The 15,864-nt window shown below is 46.4% G+C and overlaps 2 protein-coding genes across 3 annotated transcripts; both read left to right on the top strand.

Moving 5' to 3' along the window:
• The first annotated feature begins 624 nt into the window (after positions 1-624).
• LOC120641087 (chloride channel protein CLC-c-like) lies at positions 625-10,000 on the top strand. 2 transcript variants are annotated; one of them, XM_039917047.1, is made up of 9 exons: positions 628-842; positions 964-980; positions 5,202-5,515; positions 6,188-6,388; positions 6,661-6,838; positions 7,416-7,678; positions 8,039-8,308; positions 8,417-9,548; positions 9,692-10,000. In XM_039917047.1, exons 3-9 carry the CDS (start codon positions 5,265-5,267, stop codon positions 9,779-9,781), a joined length of 2,385 nt encoding a protein of 794 aa, XP_039772981.1. In that variant the 5' UTR covers positions 628-842; positions 964-980; positions 5,202-5,264; the 3' UTR covers positions 9,782-10,000. The 2 variants fall into 2 exon arrangements, with proteins under 2 accessions (XP_039772980.1, XP_039772981.1); XM_039917046.1 differs by having other exon boundaries at positions 625-980.
• Positions 10,001-13,410: 3,410 nt separating this feature from the next.
• On the top strand, positions 13,411-14,942 carry LOC120641086 (protein FAR1-RELATED SEQUENCE 5-like). Its single transcript, XM_039917045.1, has 3 exons — positions 13,411-13,509; positions 13,590-13,725; positions 13,837-14,942. Exons 2-3 carry the CDS (start codon positions 13,643-13,645, stop codon positions 14,705-14,707), a joined length of 954 nt encoding a protein of 317 aa, XP_039772979.1. The 5' UTR covers positions 13,411-13,509; positions 13,590-13,642; the 3' UTR covers positions 14,708-14,942.
• The last annotated feature ends 922 nt before the right edge of the window (positions 14,943-15,864 follow it).

Here is a 15,864-nt window from a genome sequence, read left to right as displayed (position 1 = left end):
CGCCAGCTCGGACAGTTGAAGCCTCCCCGGGATGCACGCTGCCGCGCCTTGCATCAGGATCACATGATGCACGTCGAATGATGCCGCCCCTCGTCTAAGGATCGGGTGGGGTCGGCTGGCTGGCCAGCACAGGGGCGATCAAGCGCATGATCTTGCCATCAAAAAAAAAAAAGAGCGCATGATCTTTGATCGAGCTACCGTGGTATCCCATCCGGCCAGTCGCAAAAAAAAATGAACCGATAAACTAAAAGAAGCGTGTGTTTTTCCCCTTTTATCCCTACCAGTAGTTAGTCGTTGGGATAAGAAGCGCTGGACAGACAAAAAGAAAAAAAAAACAAGAAGAGGAGAAACCAGCTGGTTCGCCGTTGCTGTCACGGCTGCCGTCCGATTGGCAATGTCACCTGGCGCGCCCCACGTGTCCCCCCCGGTCCGGAGCCACGCGTGGCCTCGTCGCCATCAGTAGCCCGCTGGCGCGCGCACGTCCCGCTGGCAGGTGGGCCTGGGCGCGTGACCCCGCCGTCCGGCCCAAGGGCCAGACGAGATGAGACGAGACGTGCTCGAGGCCGGATTGGGGGGGGGGGGCGTCGCGTCGTCGGCTCATTTAATGCGAGGGAGGCGTGGGCGGCCTCGGCCCCCGTCTCTCCAACCACTCGTCCGCTTCTTCCCCCCTCTCCCCCTTCGCTTTGGAAGCTTCTCCACCCGCCCCGGGCCAGGCGGTTTCAGGCCAAGCCCCGCGCGCCGCGCCCTGGTCACGAGGCGCCGCCGCGCGGGCTCGACCGGAGGAGGAGCCGGGAGCGGGCCGGGCGAGCGGGTGGCGGAGCTACCGGATCGATCGGGGGAAGTCGCCCGGGGAGCGAGGAGCCGCCCGCGCGCGCGCGGCCGGGGCCGGGTGGTTGGTTGATCCCTCGACCTCCCTCCCTCCATGCCCGTGGCGGCCGGGCCAGTTCGTCCGTCGAGCCGGGATCGCCGCCGCTGCTAAGGTGCGCGCTCAACTCCCGCTGCTCCATCGTTCGAAATCACCGCTCCGAGCCGCTCGCGCGCGCTTGTTTCGGCCTGCATGCTGTTCTGTTCGTGTAGCGGCAGGATTATCGCAGCCAATTTTCATTTTCCTTTCCAAAACTCAGACGACCATGCTGTAGAGTACTACTAGTTGACCTTAACTAGGGCGGTGGAATATACAATTGGGAAGGCGCTGAACTTGATGCTGCAGTCGTGGAAATGGATTAGTGAATTCCTAACCTGATAATTTAGAGAGAAAAAATCAAGTGATAAGGTAGCCAGATTTTGAGTGCAGCACCTCCCGTCCCCTTCCATTTCCTGCTGTTTCGATCGTTCCCGGCAGGCAGGCCGCAAACAGGCCAAGCTGGAGCGCTGGACCCGAGGTGCGCACAGGCTATTGGCAATCATGCACAGCGGCCAACTGGGTTTGCTGAACAACTAGTGAAATGTTGATTTGCTGAACAACTGGGTCTATCGCCAACGTCATTAAGGAATAAGGAGGTAACTAGTGAAATGTTGATTTGCTGAGCAACTAACCAGGTCTGGCTGCCTTTCATCATCATCATCAAAAAAAAAAAAAAAACTGGGTTCGGTTGGGTTGGTTTCCCTTCGCCGCCTCATGGCGTTCATGTGAGTTGGTGCGGAAACGTGAGACGGCACGGGCACTGCTATCACACCAGGGAAAGGGCAAGGGATCATGCTCGCGTTCTGATCCGAGTAGCATCTCACTGATCACACCCGAAAACCAGTGGTGACCAGGGTTTACGTTAACGACCGGTCCGGTCAAACCGGCGGGCTCCAGTACTGGTATACTGGACCGGTTTGGTCGGAAACCGGTGGAAACTAGTTAAATTCAAATTCAAAATCACATGTTCAACCGGTTCCGACCGGCTTATCGGTCGGTGTGACCGGTTTACCGGTCGGTTTGACTGGTAACCGGTCAAATTCAAATTTTTTTCTTTTTTGGTTTAAATTCAAATGCCCGCAAAGTATACTAAATAAATATTTGTATAACATATTTTAGTTTAAATGAACCTTCCAACCCTCTTTTGTACTACTTTTACATTGTATTTGTATACTTTTATATGCACGTTTTTTTGTTTAACTTCAAATCCCCGCAAACTATACTAAACGAACGAATTTTTGAGAAAATTTGACATCATTAGATTCGTCGCACCTTGAAGTATTTTTAGGAATTTTTTGGAAATTTTTTATTTTTAAATTTAAATTTGAATTTTGAATTTGGGCCAATTTGTTACCGGTCTAAACCGAAATCGGGCCGGACCGGTTTAACCGGTAATCGGTCAAATCGGACCGGTTCCCACCAGTTTGGTGAACCCTGGTGGTGACTGGAGAGAGAGAAAGAGGGAGGGAGCCGGGAGGGATGGAAGAAGAGATAGCACGTGGCCTGGCGTCGGGCGTGATAAATAAGGCCGTGTTTGGTTTTTTACTGGCACGATTCCCGAGAAGAGAATCTCGCATGCATGGAGTACTAAATGAAGTCTATTTGCAAAACCTTTTCAGGGATGAGTGTAACTTTCCGAGACGAATCTAATGACGGTAATTAATCGATGATTTGCTACAGTAACCATCCTTAAATCACGCGGTCAAAGGCCTCATTAGATTCGTCTCGCGATTTACACGGGGGTTGTGGAGGTGGTTTTGTAATTAGACTTCGTTTACTGCTCTAAATTAGTGGTCAAAGGTGCTACAGTAATTTCGTGAATTTTAACCAAACACGGCCTAAACCATTTTCTGGAGCAAACTAGGAGGTGCCCTTTTCCCCGCGGCAGCCCTCCGCTCTTGTCCTCTAGCCCACTTGTGGGAAGGAGAAGATCAGCTGGCCGATTAGTCATGGGAGTCCGAATTAATAGGCCCTTTCCGAGAGGCCAAGCTAATTTATTTAGTACTACTACTACTAATCGAAAAGCCAAGTGGGATCGGGTTCAGGATCAGGCCAGCGACGACGAGCCGTGAGGGAAATGGCACCGGCAAAAGTGGCCGTGGAGGCGGACGGGAGGCTGCCTGCCGCCGCGCCATGTGGGCTCTCGGATTAGTTGTCCCGCGGGAGCGTGAGGAATCCATCGACTTTACACGTGGTCCGGATCATCGGATTGGGCGGGGACCGGGGAGTGGTTGCGGAGTGCCGGGGTTGCGTTTCGAATCAATTTTTTTTTTTAATTCGGTGGATGAGGGCGAGCTGCCGGCGCCGGAAAGCCGCGGGTGGTTTGGGCTAGAATCAACGGAGGATTTGGTCCAGTTGTTGCACGGTAAGGCTGACTTCAACAGGGAGGCAAAAGCATTTTTACCTCCCGTTCGCTACTGCGCCACCGTGGTTCATCCTCCAACATTGGAGGCAAAGGGCAAGGCAGATTGTCTTTGGAGGAGAGAGGGGATGCAAAATTGCATCGCCTCTCTCCTTGAAGGCATACGAGCCTGCGGGGCCAGGTGAGGAGCGGCCATCGGCAGCGGGTCTGAGGTCCGCCGCCTCCGAGCTCGAGACCGCCGCATGGGAGGGAGAGGGAGGAGGGGCGAGGCCGGCCACGAGGAGGTCCCGCCGGCCAGGGCGGGAGGGGGCGCACCAGGCTGGGGAGCAGAGGCCAGCGATGGCGGCGATCGATCTGCGCCCTGCTCGCCCAGGCTCGCCGTCCTCCGCCGCCACGAGGAGGTCCCGCCGGCTGGGGAGCAGAGGCAAGCCGCGGGCCGAGCAGGGAGCTGGCCGTCGCATCGCCTGCCCCTCCGCTGCGGCCGCGCCAACCGCTGCCGCCGCCCTCGGCGCCCTCTCCCGCCGCGGAGCTGCCCCGCGCCGCCGTCGGTCGCTGCCGCTGAGGGAGGACCGGAGGAGAGGGAGTGGGACGAGGACGGCGAACAGCGGTGCGGCGAGCGGGAGGTGGGGAAAAGGGGAAAAACATCGTCTGTTGGAGACAGCATTTTTTTGCCTTCGCTCCGCTCGACTGTGCACGCGAGGCAAATTTTGCCATTCAAAATTGCAACGCCTTGTTGGAATCAGTCTAAATGTGTAGGCGCTGCCGCGCTGGACCAAAGCAATTTGCCTTTTGCCTTGGCAAGAAGCGGAGGGAAGAGGGTTGCAGGTTCCTCCGCCGCGCCATGCTACTGATTCTCAGCTGAGACGTGCGCGTCCGCGTCACTGCTCTTTCCATCCATGATCACTGCGGCCGCTGGCATCACGACAACTCGACAAGGCACGTGAAATACGCGGGGTCCGGCACTGTACCACATCTCTGTGCCGCCCCCAAACGTTTCCCGATCAGGAGCCTGCAAAAAAGCGGCGCCGGGCTCGCTCTGCCCCACTCCCAGTCTCCCACCAGGCCACCACTAATCAGGCACCATTTCCGCCGGCGACGACGGTCCGGAGGCGTCAGACATTCTGTTTTGTTTCTCACTTTCCGGAGAACACCTTGTGGTGGTGGGGGTGGGGGTATTCTGGTCGGAATAAAAGTGAACGTGTACCCAGTACCTTCATGAAAGTGATGTACATAAGGGCAGGGGAGCATGGCAACCCGGGGGTGCACGCGAAAAGCTCACGGTCACGGCTGTTCTCGCGGTCGCAGAAGGCAATCGACTCCCTCCCTTCGCTTTGCGACCACTGGAAGCGAAAGTCCACGCCCGCTCAGTGGCCTGACTGTGACAAGTGGCGGCAGGTGGTAGGCGGGGGTCGACCCCGCACGGGTGCGCTAGCGCGCTCTGATTGTCGCGTTGACGCATCTTCATGCCAGTTCGCCACAAAAACTTTGCTCCCGGTTTCCGGATTCTTCTACTCCGGTCCCCTCTGGGGTGTCTGAAACTCGAACGAATGCCAGTTCGCCACAAAAACTTCATGCAGTTGAGCAGTTCCACCCGTGTTTTGATCCCTATAGGTGCTTGATGAGTTAACAGCTCTAGAGCTAGAAATGCTTACTAACACGACTCCAAGAATTCAGAAAAGGTTATGTCAAATTAGATTTGCACTGTATTGACGATTCAAATTAAGTTAGGATTGAATCCTGATGATTAGATGCAAACCGCCCCATAACTAGGCAAGTAACTCTTTATTAAAAAAATCAAGTAATTGTTCACTGCTGTGGCAAGGGTAATTTGTGCTCAAACAATTCGACGTGATTCCATTTCCCATTTCCTTTTTTTATTCGTCTAACTTGTTTCCTGACCATTTTGGTTTCCTCTGCACACCTAACGTACTGCAGGCATAGGCGCAGGAGAAGGAAGAGGTAGCGTTAGCGACGCCACCACCCACGCGGACGGCAGTAATGGACGGCCACCACTTGCCGCCCTCCCACCAATCGCCGCCGGCGCAGCCGGAGCGGCGCGGCAGCTTCAACTACGACATCGAGAGCACGGACGCCGCATGGCGCGGCGCGCACACGGCGTCGGAGGCGCTGATGCGGTATGACGACGACGGCACGCGGGAGCCGCTGCTGCGGAAGCGCACCACGAACACTACCTCCCAGATCGCCATCGTCGGCGCCAACGTCTGCCCCATCGAGAGCCTCGACTACGAGTACGTTCATTACCCCCGCAAACTCTCTCCTCTCTGTATCCCCTTCCGTTCCTATTCTCGGCTCCTCTAGACCTTTCCAGATTGTTTCGTGGACCATGGTGGTGATCTTGATGAGGGATCGTTGTTATTAATTTACGAGTACTCTTAATTTATTGTTTGGCACGCCCACGTTCTGTAATCTGGGATTTTTGACGAAGAAATAAACTAACTATTTGGGTTATGAACCGTGCTCTGCTCCAGTGGTTTTTGAATTTCGACAAATATACACACAAACAACACGTTTCAATCATGTGGTATACGGTATGAATTAGTATTAAAGAGCTTATATGCTTTTAGATCGGGCTGCAGCATGCATAAGTAGGATATCTGCTACTCCCGTGGTCCCAAATCATTAGTCGTCGTGGCTTTTCTAGATTCATAGCTTTTGCTATGTATCTAGAGTATATATATATTATGTTTAGGTGTGTAGCAAAGTCTATGGATTTAGAAAAATTAAAACGACTAATAATTTAGGATGGAGGGAGTAATAAATTGAGAAGATGTCGACTGCTAAAGTTCCTCGGTTTATAACTGGCAAAAGTTCAAATTGCAGACTGTAGCTTCCTAGAAGAAGTCTAAACTTTAGCAAGATTATTACTTACCATCTAGAGTTCTTTCAACTGCATGTTTTAGAATTGTGGAAAACGACCTTATCAAGCAAGATTGGCGATCAAGAAAGAAGAAGCAAATATTCCAGTATATTGTTCTGAAATGGTCCTTAGTTCTTCTCATTGGCTTGTGTACGGGACTTGTTGGCTTCTTCAACAACCTTGCAGTTGAAAACATTGCTGGGTTCAAACTGTTGCTCACAGGTGATCTAATGCTCCAGAAGAGGTAAAGCTTCACTCTGGTGCTTTTGCATTTTACATTTTACTAGAAGTTAATTTGATCGCTGAAAAAAAAAGTTAGTTGGTTCCCCCATCTGCTCTACATAACTTGTCACCAATTCAATGCAAAACACAGTGACCAATTTGCATAAGGTTTATCTGGCTTACATCATATGTTTTTTGGAAACGTATGGCAGGAGATTTGCCAGATTTATATTAATAAATAAGGGGTTCATTTAAATAATGTGAAGCGTGAACTGTTTGTTGCTTCCAGTGCAGGTACTTCACAGCCTTTTTGGCATATGGAGGCTGCAATTTAGTCTTGGCGGCCAGTGCTGCAGCAATCTGCGCTTACATAGCTCCTGCTGCTGCTGGGTCTGGTATCCCTGAAGTTAAAGCATACCTTAATGGAATTGATGCTTACGCTATACTAGCTCCTAGTACACTCTTTGTGAAGGTAAAGCCCAACTCAGCATGAAATACATGCAGCCATGTTGGACATTTTTTACATGGAAACAATGTTTGATTCCTTACTCTCTAATCATTTGTGTTTGATTTCTTAATCTCTGATCATTTCTTTCCTATATTAACTTTTAGGGCAAACTTGAATTACTATTTTCTATCATTCGCATTATATCACCTGAAGCGCCCTTGAAAGATATTGTAGAACTCCCAATTCAAGGACTACTAGGCCATTATGAAGCTGAATCGACAGGAAAATTATTTTTTCCTTGGAGAGCAGCCATACTACCTTGAGCTACAACAAATTCAAAAGAGTGTCACTGTTAGTATTTCTTTAGATATGTGTTGCCAAATGGACTCTGTTACTTGGGACAGTTAACTATTTTGTTATGCTTAGGCCGAAAATTTTCAATTAGAATTTAGGACAGCTTGTAGTGTTTATGCCTGATAGCGTCTTCAGATTATTGTGTTTGTAGGTGACACGTACTAGTTCTATGATGAGTCATGAGCCCATGGTTTTCTAATTGTTGTTAGAATAGAACTAGTTTCTGAAAACTTCTATTGCTCTGCAGATATTTGGTTCAATACTTGGAGTTTCAGCTGGATTTGTACTTGGAAAGGAAGGTCCGATGGTACATACAGGAGCATGCATTGCCAACTTGCTTGGTCAGGGGGGGTCACGCAAGTATCATCTTACATGTAACTGGCTTAGATATTTTAAGAATGACAGAGATAGGCGGGATTTGATTACTTGTGGGTCTGCTGCTGGTGTTGCAGCAGCATTCCGTGCACCTGTTGGTGGTGTGCTCTTTGCTCTTGAGGAAGCAGCATCATGGTATAACCTCTTTTCTCTTGTTGGAACTGTTAACTCATATTTTAGCAGGAACTATAATATTCCTTGGATTTATAAGAACCTCATCACTGACCGAGGACCAAGAAAAAAAATGCAGATCTTGATCACAAATGCAGTAGCTGTATCCCTTAGATATGACTTCCACTATATTGGCACATCTTCTACTCTTCTAGGTAGGAATCATCATAGATTACATTGGGTTAATACAGTGACTGGAGAACTGTTTGAGAATGGATGAATCTGTTTGCAACTGCAGTAGATGGGTGATGTGGATATTATTTTGCTGCATTTTCTTATCCAGCTTTTCCCCTTGTCTAAAGGGCTTTCTCCTCCATTTTTCAGGTGGCGAAGTGCTCTCCTGTGGAGAACATTCTTTACAACTGCTGTTGTTGCTGTTGTATTGAGGGGCTTGATCGGGTTCTGCCGTAGTGGAAAATGTGGTCTCTTTGGTCAAGGGGGGTTGATTATGTTTGATCTTAGCGCAACCATACCTAGTTACAGTACCCAAGATATCGTTGCAATTATTGTTCTTGGGATCATTGGAGGGGTCTTTGGAGGCCTGTTCAACTTTCTCTTGGATAGGATTCTCCGCGCCTACAGTTTTATCAATGAGTATGGATCCATCGTGTGCATTTAGTCTACACTCTCAAATTTTCCTTCAAGATGCAATGTCATTTACATTATTCATTTACATTATTCTCACTGCTTGTCTGCCTGCAGGAAAGGTGCTCCATACAAGATCCTTCTTACAATCACAATATCGATTATCACATCAGCATGCTCCTATGGGCTCCCTTGGCTCGCTCCATGCACTCCATGCCCAGCTGATGCCGTGGAGCAATGCCCAACCATCGGACGCTCTGGGAATTATAAGAATTTTCAGTGCCCACCAGGTCACTACAATGGTCTTGCATCACTTTTCTTCAACACAAATGATGATGCCATCCGCAATCTGTTCAGCAGTGGTACCGAGAAAGAATTCCACATGTCCACTCTTTTTGTATTTTTCACTGCCATTTACTGCCTTGGTCTTGTGACATACGGTATTGCTGTCCCATCCGGTCTTTTCATCCCTGTTATACTTGCTGGGGCTACATATGGGCGCATAGTGGGGACACTGCTTGGTCCAATATCAGACCTTGATCCTGGACTCTTTGCACTTCTCGGTGCGGCATCTTTCCTTGGTGGAACAATGAGGATGACCGTCTCAGTTTGCGTGATACTTCTAGAGCTCACAAATGACCTCCTTATGCTCCCATTGGTCATGCTCGTTCTTCTAATATCGAAGACTATAGCCGACAGCTTCAACAAAGGAGTTTATGACCAGATCATAGTGATGAAAGGCATGCCGTTCCTGGAGGCTCATGCCGAACCATACATGAGGCACTTGGTTGCTGGTGATGTTGTATCTGGGCCACTGATCTCCTTTTCAGGCGTTGAGAGAGTGGGGAACATTGTTCAGGCGTTGAGGATCACAGGCCACAATGGATTTCCAGTGGTGGATGAACCACCTCTATCAGAGGCTCCAGAGCTCGTTGGACTCGTGCTTAGGTCCCATCTGCTGGTCCTACTGAAAGGCAAGGGCTTCATGAAAGATAAGGTGAAAACCAGTGGTAGCTTCGTGCTGAAAAAGTTTGGTGCCTTTGATTTTGCCAAGGCTGGGTCTGGAAAAGGTCCGAAGATTGAGGACCTGGATTTCACAGATGAGGAAATGGATATGTATGTTGATCTCCATCCAATTACAAATACCTCGCCGTACACAGTGGTTGAGACCATGTCACTTGCGAAGGCTGCGGTCCTTTTTAGGGCACTAGGATTGAGACACCTGTTGGTTGTGCCAAAGACCCCAGGGGTGAGCTCTCTTTCTCTTAAGCTTCACTCTTGACTGCCAAAAATTGGAAGGGCGTGACATTTGTGTCCATGCTGTAGCACAACCCGTCACATTTTTTCGTCAAACTTGCGCCGGTAACTAATTTCAATATTGTATCATTGCAGAGACCACCTATCGTTGGAATCCTGACGAGGCACGATTTCATGCCGGAGCACATTCACGAGCTGTTCCCGAATCTCCACAAGTCACACTGAGCAAGTATTCAGTTGATGTTTGTTTGCTATTTCTTGCCTTGTAGCTTAGCTGTATGCAGAGAAAGCTGCCTTGTGCAATTTGGTGCCCCCAACTGGCATTTTGTTTGCCCTTTTGTATTTATTACAGAGTACTCCAAAATCTTAAAACCGTGGAATAATATTGTTTTCGTTGTAAAGAGCTGATCCCCCACACCAGCAATTGAATGGATTTTTGCAGCCCATCAATTGTAGATTTTCAACAATAACCTGGCAATATAGCTGTGTGCTTCTCACGCTCCTGCACGGAGCTGAGGACCGGCCCTTCCTTTGTTCTGCCCCCTTACAACTCTGTCAAATTCTTTTTTTTTAAGACGAACTCTGTCAAATTCTGTTAGTCTTTTTTGTGCACAAAATTCAGAGTTTAAGTACTTCGTTGTGCATGTTAACTGACACGTTGATCTCCAGAGTTAAAGTATCTGTCACAAAAATGCTGTTGCATGTTGAGCAAACGGATCGGCTGTCGACATGCCGGCGAGAGACATGTATTTGTTGTTATCACGTCTCCGATCTCTCAAGATCCCCGGAAATTCGCCAGGATCCTTCCACAGCGACGCCGGTGGCTCCTACCTACAGTATCTATCGACTACGAAAGCAATCACGCGGGCCCACATGCCAGTGGCCCAGGACTCGAACAGAATGGGGGCCTGAGGACAGTGACAGGTGGGCACCATGATGCTGCCCATGTATATTCTGGCACGTGGCGTCTCAGCTGCCCAAAATGCCGGTTTTTTTTTTTTGGAGAAACTCATCACTCGCCTTTCGTCATGGACCAGCCATGTCCTTATTTGGTGTTTTCTGTGTGGGTTGCATCTTGCAAAGCATGCCGATTACAAACTCTTAATCAGCTCCAGACTCCAGTAGTTTTTAATTATTGGATGGAGATTTTGTCTCTGCAGTGACTTTTTGGGCTTTGATTTGGTTTGCTCTGTATCCATTGTGCCTTTGTGTTATGGGCTGATGGCTGCTGGTTCAGTTGCATGGTTACAGCCCATGTGAGCAAACAGGACTAGGGCATCATGCTGAGAGCCTGAGACTGCCCAGTAAGCTCCAACATCCTACACCACACCAGCATGTCTGCAGCTACTCTGCGAGAAGATTTTTGTTGATGATGACATGTTCATATGGAGGCAACATAAAATCCTTTGCCTTGCCTTTCACGCGAGGGCAGGAGGCAAGCAAAAGATCCTTGCTGTTTCTTGTCCTAGAGCTGACCTCCTAGCCTAGTTGTAGTCTTGTAGAAACTAGGAGGTAGCAACCAAACACTACTGTGCTAGAAATCTACTCCCTACATTCAGTTTTGATAGATATATTTTCATATGACACAATGACCAAGGACACCACAAGTGTGCTTATCAATCTAATAAATGTCACATACTTTTTTGTTGGTCCTCCAATGTTTTAACTAGGAACTCCTTGTAACTAGTGCTATTTATTGCCAATACCCATGCTAATAGTAAATATAGCTATCATTTTTGAACATTTAAGTTTTTAAAATATAGCTATCAAAAGTGAATAGAGGGAGTACTATACTAGCTAGGAATTTAGGAAACACTATACTCCCTCTATATAGAAAATAGATGATATTTAGGATAGCGACACGGTCTTCAAAACATAGATTTGACTGTTTATTTTTACAAAAATATTTATTGAAAAGTGATATTTTTATATTTTTATGAAAATATTTTTTGAGACAAATCTATTCATATAATTTTCACTTTTTCAAACTCAATGACTTAAAAATTATTCATGATTTATATTCTCAATGTTTAACTCAAATCTTGTCCAAAACATCATCTATTTCCTACATGAAGGAAGTATATGAGATTATGAGTACTACACTTCCTTTAAAAAAAACGGTTTAAGTTCTTCCACTGAAACCCAACTTTTAGTGATGCCGCGAGTTTTTATTTGCAAAAGTAAATTTCACAAGATTGTTCCACATCAAAAAAAGCGATTATTTGTTATTCGTACTTTCTTAGTGTTGTACCACATATATAACCCTACATGACTATAAGACTATTGACTGCGTAAAAGTTTAGTTCAACGTAATACTATCTGTGGCCCCCTGATGCTACCATCATAAAGTTTTTTTAAGGAAAAAAAATGAAGAAGGTGATGACGACGGCAGCATTAGCTTAGTCGTGAAAAGCACTTTCTTTACCGTTTTGCACTGTGATACCATGAAATAGCTGATTATGAGAACTCGATTTTTATTCTATTTAACTAAATTTTTAAAAATAATTACTACAAAATATTTTGCTCTTCAGCAACCGACACCACAACGTTTTAGGCCTTGTTCAGTTATAAGGGAATTGAAGAGGTTACAGGGAGTTGGCAGAATTAAATCCCCAATAAGTCAAAATCCCTTCTAATTCCCCTCAATCCTCTTGTAGACGGGATTAACAACATGATCTTATCTAGGGGGAAGGGGCGGTAGTAGCACAAGATAAGACCCTATTTGTTTTCGTTTTTTCAGACACACTTGGATTATAAGCTAAGCGAGATTTTCTCCGCTTCTTGTAGTTTAAATATCTAAAGTCGATCACAACAAAAAGTGAAAATAGGTAGAATTATCACTTATTTCCACCAACAAGCTGCTGATTATAATAGGAAATAAACATGGCCAAAAGACTGTGGAGGGGTGAATTGAGCGTAGCTCAGCTGGTAAGGTTTCTTGTGGTGGAATCTGCCCACCAGGGTTTGAGTCCTTGACTCGACAGCAGTGCGCTATTCTTTCAATGGTGGGACGATGTGCCTGTCGATAGCGAGGCAACAGTGGTGACTTCGTCAATCTCAAGGATCTACCGATTAAGTTTTTGGAGGTGCTTATAAGAGATAGGATTGCGTATGTGTATTTATAGAGGTGAGTCCGTTGTTCGTGAGTGTCTATGTATGTATTTTTTTTTAAAAAAAAAGCGGTTAGAGGAGGGACGTGATTTCTCTTGACAAAAGTTGTTTAAAAGCCGTTGTGTTTCCTCCTACTCCTGTGGGCAGCGGTCCTGCCATCGATCCCCGACCGAACACCGTATCCTACTCTTGATCGATCGAGGCCCGCCGCGTGGGAATTGTTGGAGTACGCCTGCTGCTCGGACGAGCTCAAAATACTGAGGTGGAGGAGTGAAGAGAGGAAAAAAATAGAGGTGGACTACAATTTTATAGTCTGTTTATGCAAAAGAATTAAAAAAATTTGTGAGAGGGATAAGTGGACCATTCATTAACAGTGTAGAGCCCAACTACTATATCAATGAGCTGAGAAAAAGCTAAAAAAAAATTATAGCCAACAGCCGACTAGATTATTAACCTTGCTCTTCAAAGACAAAGATAGAAACTGCCCACCGGTGCCAATTAAATCTCGGCGGACTCCCAGTCTGCGGATCCGGTTCCTCTGAAGTTGCAACATCTACCTCAGGGGCACGTCGGCGTTGCAGAACCATTCAATCTGCATCCAACGGCAGCACACACGAAGGAGCTCTGCACCAGTTTGGCCCAGAAGCAAGATGTTCGGCCTGCTTGCTTTGGCCCGTTTGCTGATCAATCCGGCGGGTAAATTCGCGCGAGACTAATGGAAAACGCGGCAGGACGACCAAACTGGCGCGAGAGTGACGGAAAAGGGCGGGAGGAGCGCCTGTCGCCTCGCCGGACGCCCCGCCGGACACCTCGCCGGACTTCTCTGCACTTCAATCTCGTGTGTAAGTCTGAGTTATCTTCTTCTCCTGTGAGGCATATTTTCTCGGATCCCTTTTCTCATGGCTCATTTTGTCGCTGTCAGGCTGTTTTTATTCCCGCTCAACCTTCCCCTTTTCTCATGGAAGAAGCTACCTGATGAAATTTTTTTTCAATACTTCTGAAATGGAAGAAGAGGCTAACAAACAAGAGGCCAGCAATGCACACCATGACTCCAATACGTAAGTAATACAACCCACCTTATTAATCTCACGTGACTTAATATGGATTTTAGTCCAATATTTTCTCTGCACTTGCATGAGTCCCCTGCTCATGTTATGTTCCAATTGCAGAACTATACTGCTTGCTTTGGTACCTCAAGTTGGCATGGAATTTAGAACATCAGATGAGGCTTGGGCATTTTGGCTTGGCTATGGTGGACAGAAAGGATTCGAGGTTAGAAAAAAGTATACAAACAAAAGGGCATCTGATAGTAAAATAACATCATGCAGATTTATTTGTGCAAAAGAGGGTCGTCGATCGCAGGACAAAAGGGATCATTTAACAAAGTGCCCTCGAGCTGAAACTAGAACTGAAAGTCAGGTCTACATGAATCTTAAAATGGATCGGAAGAAAGAAATCCTGAAAGTGTCAGAGCTGGTTTTGGAACACAACCACGGACTACACTTACCAGAAACATTGCACTTAATGGTCTCCCAAAGGAAAATTACAGATTTACAAGCTTTTGAAATTGAAACGGCAGATGATGCGGGAATTGGGCCAAAAGCTGCGCATGAGTTGGCTAGTCGTCAAGTTGGTGGACCACTCAATCTTAGCTACACCCTTCGTGATCACAAGAACTATTTGCATTCCAAGCGGCAACGAAAGATGGGATATGGCCAAGCTGGGAGCATGCTTAAGTATTTTCAAGATACAATTGCTGAAAACCCATCGTTTCAATATGCATTGCAAATGGATTGTGATGAACAAATTGCAACCATATTCTGGGCTGATGCCAAAATGATCATGGATTATGCACATTTTGGTGATGTTGTTAGTTTTGACACTACTTTTGGAACAAACAAGGAGAGGAGGCCTTTTGGTGTCTTTGTTGAATTCAACCATTTTAGAGAAACTGTAGTGTTTGGTGCTGCTCTCTTGTATGATAAAACTTTTGATTCCTTCAAGTGGTTGTTTGAGACCTTTCTAAAAGCTCATAATTGACAGCAGCCTAAAACATTTTATACAGATCAAGATGCTGCAATGGGAAAGGCAGTCGGAGAAGTGTTTGATGAAGCAAGGAGATCAATGAAGAGGAATATGAAGATGCAAGTATTCTATCTGATTTTAGTGCATGCATGTTTGAGTATGAAGAAATTGCAGAATTTGAGTCAAATTTTAACCTCATCAGGCAAAAAGTGACCAAGCAAACTTGGCTGGATAGTATATACAAATTGAATTTGATTCAAGAAAAAAGTTGGATTCAGAATTTGATTCAAGAAAAAAGTTGCCTAAAATCTTTATGAGGACCCCACCACATATGTTGATGCAGGCTGGCAAATTGTATACACCGCCTATATTTGATGCTTTTCAAGGTGAATATGAAACATCCTTGGCAGCATGGATCAAGCCATTGGATGGTAATAATGAGTATCTTGTAGGCGATTTTATCTTCGAAGAGGAGTATAAAGTTACAGGTGATCCTTTGAAGCAAACAGTTGAGTGCATCTGCCAACAATTTGATAGAATTGGGATATTATGTGGCCATGCTCTTAAAGTTCTTGATTTGATGAATATTAAGTTACTACCGCCACAATATGTGTTAAAGCGATGGACACGAGAAGCACGGAGTGGAACTATACAAGACCACCGGGGAAGAAATATAATCAAAAATCCAAATATGGATGCTATACTTCGCTGCAGGTATATGTCTCACAAATTTCTCAATTTGGCACAGCGAGCAGCAAATTTTCCAGAATGCACCATGTTAGTAGACAACACACTTGACATCCTTGGTAAGCAAATTGAAGAGAAAATCAATGCATGTGCAAGCACCTCTAGTTATCCATGTACAGCTCCCACAAATACTAGTCCATTAAATGACTCCTTGAGTACTGCCCACCTAAAGAAAAAAGAGGTTGAAACCAGAAGTTCAAAAAGAACAAGAACCTGGCTCGATAAGAAAAAGAAGTTTAGGAAAAAGAGACAAAATACAGCTACACCACAGGTTTGGGAAGAGGCAGACAGTGGTGGTGCACAAGCACAAGAACAAGTTGCACATGATATTGTTTCTAGGGACAAAGTCAAGGAGTCTCAAGGTTACAAGGACAATATTAGTTTCACTCAAATGTTGATGGTAACCTACTTCTTTATTTAATCTC

Source organism: Panicum virgatum, chromosome 7K, assembly GCF_016808335.1.
Source record: "Panicum virgatum strain AP13 chromosome 7K, P.virgatum_v5, whole genome shotgun sequence".
Taxonomy (NCBI): Eukaryota; Viridiplantae; Streptophyta; class Magnoliopsida; order Poales; family Poaceae; genus Panicum; species Panicum virgatum.
The sequence above is the reverse complement of the archived record's forward strand: the minus strand, read 5'-3'. Positions and strand labels throughout refer to the sequence as shown.

Bases quoted from the DNA above. Each gene is read 5' to 3' on its own strand.
- LOC120641087 (XM_039917046.1), top strand. From the start codon at position 5,265: ATGGACGGCCACCACTTGCCGCCCTCCCACCAATCGCCGCCGGCGCAG. The intron at 8,309-8,416 runs GTATGGATCCAT...GTCTGCCTGCAG, and splicing joins GCCTACAGTTTTATCAATGA to GAAAGGTGCTCCATACAAGA. The intron at 9,549-9,691 runs GTGAGCTCTCTT...GTATCATTGCAG, and splicing joins TTGTGCCAAAGACCCCAGGG to AGACCACCTATCGTTGGAAT.
- LOC120641086 (XM_039917045.1), top strand. From the start codon at position 13,643: ATGAAATTTTTTTTCAATACTTCTGAAATGGAAGAAGAGGCTAACAAA. The intron at 13,726-13,836 runs GTAAGTAATACA...TTCCAATTGCAG, and splicing joins GCACACCATGACTCCAATAC to AACTATACTGCTTGCTTTGG.